General features: G+C 48.1%; 1 protein-coding gene across 1 annotated transcript; it reads left to right on the top strand.

Annotated features, from left to right (window-relative positions):
• Nucleotides 1–2001: 2001 nt before the first annotated feature.
• On the top strand, nt 2002–2961 carry LOC116271001 (CMT1A duplicated region transcript 15 protein-like protein). Its single transcript, XM_031657225.1, has 2 exons — nt 2002–2035; nt 2297–2961. The coding sequence occupies exons 1-2, from the start codon at nt 2002–2004 to the stop codon at nt 2959–2961; spliced, it is 699 nt and encodes a 232-aa protein (XP_031513085.1).
• Nucleotides 2962–3982: the final 1021 nt, after the last annotated feature.

Genomic DNA, 3982 nt, shown 5'->3' with positions numbered 1-3982 from the left:
ATAATGGCATGGGATGAGGAGCCCCATCAGACATCTGGGGTGATGAGACATCCAGGGTGGGGTTTCCTGCTAAACGCAGCTTTTACAAGGAAATACAGATGAACCCAGGAAAAGGTTTAGGAACCTGACTAAAGTTTGGTCAAGTGAAGAATCATTATCAAATCTCTCTTTCTCTCTCTCTCTCTCCCCCCATTTCTATCTCTGTTGATGTATCATCTATTTATCATCTATCTGTATAATCAAAGCAGCAGAAATTTCAATGATTCCACATTAAGTAACTTTCTGAGGCTCACAGAAAAAAATAACATTTCTTTATTCCTTTCCATTCCTCCCTAATCTCTCTAAATCCAGCTAATCAACACCTCAAACCTTAAAGACATTTATGTCTACTCCCCTTATAAGGCATAAAATGAAATTTCCATGTCTTTCGTTGCCCTAAAGTTCCATCTTTCATGTATTTTACAGTGTATTTGTACCATTTTCAAAATATAGTCCTGCACTGAATAATGACATTCTTATCAATAAAGAATCACACGTAAGACAGTGGCCCCATAAGATTATGATGGAAATGTTGCCTAGTGACATCATAGGTGTTATAATGTCACAGGGCAATGCATTACTTACATGTTTGTGGTGATGTGGGTGTGAACATGCAATTATGTACAGTGCATAATGCTTCATGAAAATAATGAATGATGTTAATGTTTTCTGTAGTTAATATCCTATACTTCTTATTGTTATTTTAGAGTATATGCTTACTACTTTTTTTTTAAGGTTAACTGTGAAACGGGCTCAGGGAGGTCCTTCAGGTTTCCAGAAGAAGGCATTATTATCATAGGACATGACAGCTCCATGTGTGTTACTGCCCTTGAAGACCTTCCAGTGGGACAAGATGTGGAGGTGGAGAACAGTGATACTAATGATCCGGACCCTGCTTAGGCTTAGGAGAAAGTGTGTTGTTGTGTCATAGTTTTTAACAAAAAGTTTTAAAAAATAAATTAAATAAATAATAGAAAAAAGTTTGTAGAATAAGTTTACAAGGAAGGGAAATATTTTTATATAGCTACATAATTTGTGTGGTTTTCTGTTTATTTATTTGTTTGAGAGAGGGTCTCATGCTGTCACTCAGGCTGGAGTTCAGTGGAGCAATCAGGGCTCACTGCAGCCTCAACCTCCTGGACTCCAGTGATCCCCATACCTCAGGAGGACACCAGTCCTCCAGGCAGACACCAGGACCCAGGTGAACCCTGGACTCAAGGTGTACACCAGGCCCCAAGTTGACAATCAGACCCCAGATGAACACCAAGGCCCTAGGTGCACAGCAGGCCCATGTTCAACACCAGTCTCATGTGGACTTCGGTCCGCAGGCAGACACCATGCCTTAGGTAGATACGTAGACCCTAGGTGGGCATTAGACCCAAGATGCACACCCAGTGCCCAGGTGATCACCAGTCCCCAGGTGGACACAAGGCCTTAGGTGAACAACAAGACCCAGTAGACCATCAGGCCCCAGCTGGATACAGTCTCCAGGAGAACACAAAGCCCCAAGAGGGACATAGGCCCAAGGCAACATCAGGCCCTAGGTGGACATCAGGCCTGAGGAGGACATCCGGCCCCCAGTGAACATCAGGGACAGGTGTCCAAGCAGGCCCTGGGTGGACATAATGGTGTCTAGGTAAGGAGTTGTCCTGGAGGGAGGGTGAGCAGTCAGCAGCCTAGTGGAGTCCTGAGTAGGTCTTATGGAAGGAAGGGGCTGAGGGGAAGGAACCTTAAAGAAGCGACCTCACTTCCTTGATGACACATCGAAACAGAACTTAGAACTCTGGTAACCAGGCGCCCAGATCCTAGAGTCAGCCCAGTAACCAGCTCATTTGGTGGGAGACGCTCGAGAGAGCAAGATGTTCTCGTGTTGCTTCCCCACTTCGAGAGGCTGCTGCTTCAGGAATGGAGGGAGTGAGAGCCTTTTCCGAAGATGCCGGAGAAGGCTCATCCCTCACAGGCATGCCTGTGGCCCTTGTAAGAAAGGAGCACCCAGGTACCACAGGGCAGCCCGGGGCAGCCCTGGCAGGCCAGGCCTGCAGAGATCCATCGAATGCATCTGCACACTGCCCTCCTCCAGGAGGAGATTCGGGGAGCCCATGGAGGCACAGGCACAGGTGGTGGCCTGCAGTCTGGAAGATTCTTGGAAGTCGTGTTTTAGGGGGCTGGAACTCCTTTAAATTCAGGGAGGTTGTTTCTGTGTTTGGAAATTCCAGTGGAAAGTGACTGACGCTGGTGACCCTTTATCCTTTTTAAGCTCTTACTCCATATGCAGAAATAGGAGCACTTCCAGCACCAGCTGTTGAGCCAGAGCCAGCATGGGAAGAGCCCCCTCCAGAGACAGTGCTGGAGGTGGAGGGAGCTCCAGCCAAGGACCAGCCCAAGGAGGAGCTGCCTGAAATCACGGCACCTACTGTAGTCACTGACCTTAGCCCTGAAGTTGAACACGTGGCAAGAGAGAGAGGCGACAGGGAGGGGGTGACCAGCACAGCCCCAGCTAGCAGCTCCCATGCTGCCCCTAGTCCTGGGCACGGTGGCAACCATGGAGGTAGAGAGCCTGGGTTGGGAGAGAGGCTTGTGTCATTCATTAGAGCCGCAGTCCTGCTGCTGCAGGGCCTGTTTATTCTAGTGCTGCTGGTGGGGTCTATCTGGGTGCAGGAGGTGCTGGAGAGCATGAAGAGGAGGCTGGGAGGTAGAATTCCAGCAGCTCCTCCTGCACTCAGAGGCGGCCTCCTCCTCCGGGCACGGATGTCTGTCTGCAATTGGGCATCCAGGCTGTTTGACCCTGAAGTGCTGCCCAGGATGGAGCTCTTAAAAGGCGGCAGGGGTGAGGGGACCAGGAGGCTCAAAGGAGTAAAACAAGCAAAGCTTTTAAGACAGAAGTCCTTGTCCCCAGGATCTCCGTGCCACCACCTGCCCTAGCATTTATTAATACTATTAGAATTATAAGTTGATGGAACTACATTTCAATAGAGTTTGATTTATGAAACTTTGTGCCTTTTTGAACTCCCTAATGTTAGATGGTGTTTTTGAGGCGATCCTGAAAATCTCTGATAGTTGTGTCTTTTGTTGTGTTTGTTTGTGTGATTGAATTACCATCGAGTCAACAGTTACTGGAAACCTTTCAGGTTTGGCTTTTAGAAGACCTTGACCGGCCGGGCACGGTGGCTCACACCTGTAATCCCAGCACTTTGGGAGGCAGAGGTGGGTGTATCACAAAGGTCCACCCGGTCGAGACCATCCTGGCCCCAACACGGTGAAACCCATCTCTACTAAAAATACAAAAAAATTATCTGGCGTGGTGGCAGGTGCCTGTAGTCCCAGCTACTTGGGAGGCTGAGGCAGGAGAATGGCATGAATCCGGGAGGCAGAGCGTGCAGGGAGCTGAGATCGTGCCACTGCACTCCGGCCTGGGAGACAGAGCAAGAAACAGTGTCAAAAAAAAAAGACCTTGACCTACTCTTGCCTGTTTTGACTCTCTGGTTTCTTGTGGAAAGAGGGATGATGTAGGCTCCTGTCTCCGGCAGATCAATCACCTTTTGCCATCAAGGATTTGGCATCACAGTTTCCAAGAACTATGTGTGCAAGTTGACATGGTACTTTAGCTAATCTGGGTGTCAAAACAGAATGCCATAGACTAGGTAGCATAGGAAATTGATTTCTCACAGTTCTGGAGATGGTAAAATCTCCAAATGGTCAGCAGATTCGTGTCATGAGGCTGGCTTCCTGGTTCATAGACCCAGCCATCTTTTCCTGGGTGTCACCCATGACAGAAGGGATAGGGGAGGCTCTCTGCAGTCCCTTTGATAGGGGCAGCAATTCCATTCATGAGGTTCCTGCCTTCATGAACTTAATCACCTCCCAAGGTCCCTCCACCAAATACCATCACATAGAATTAGACTTTAGCACATGAATTTGAGGAGGACAATAACATTTGCTTTAC

This window comes from Papio anubis, chromosome 17 (assembly GCF_008728515.1).
Source record: "Papio anubis isolate 15944 chromosome 17, Panubis1.0, whole genome shotgun sequence".
Taxonomy (NCBI): Eukaryota; Metazoa; Chordata; class Mammalia; order Primates; family Cercopithecidae; genus Papio; species Papio anubis.
Note: the sequence above shows the minus strand (reverse complement) of the source record. Positions and strands in the feature narration are given on the sequence as shown.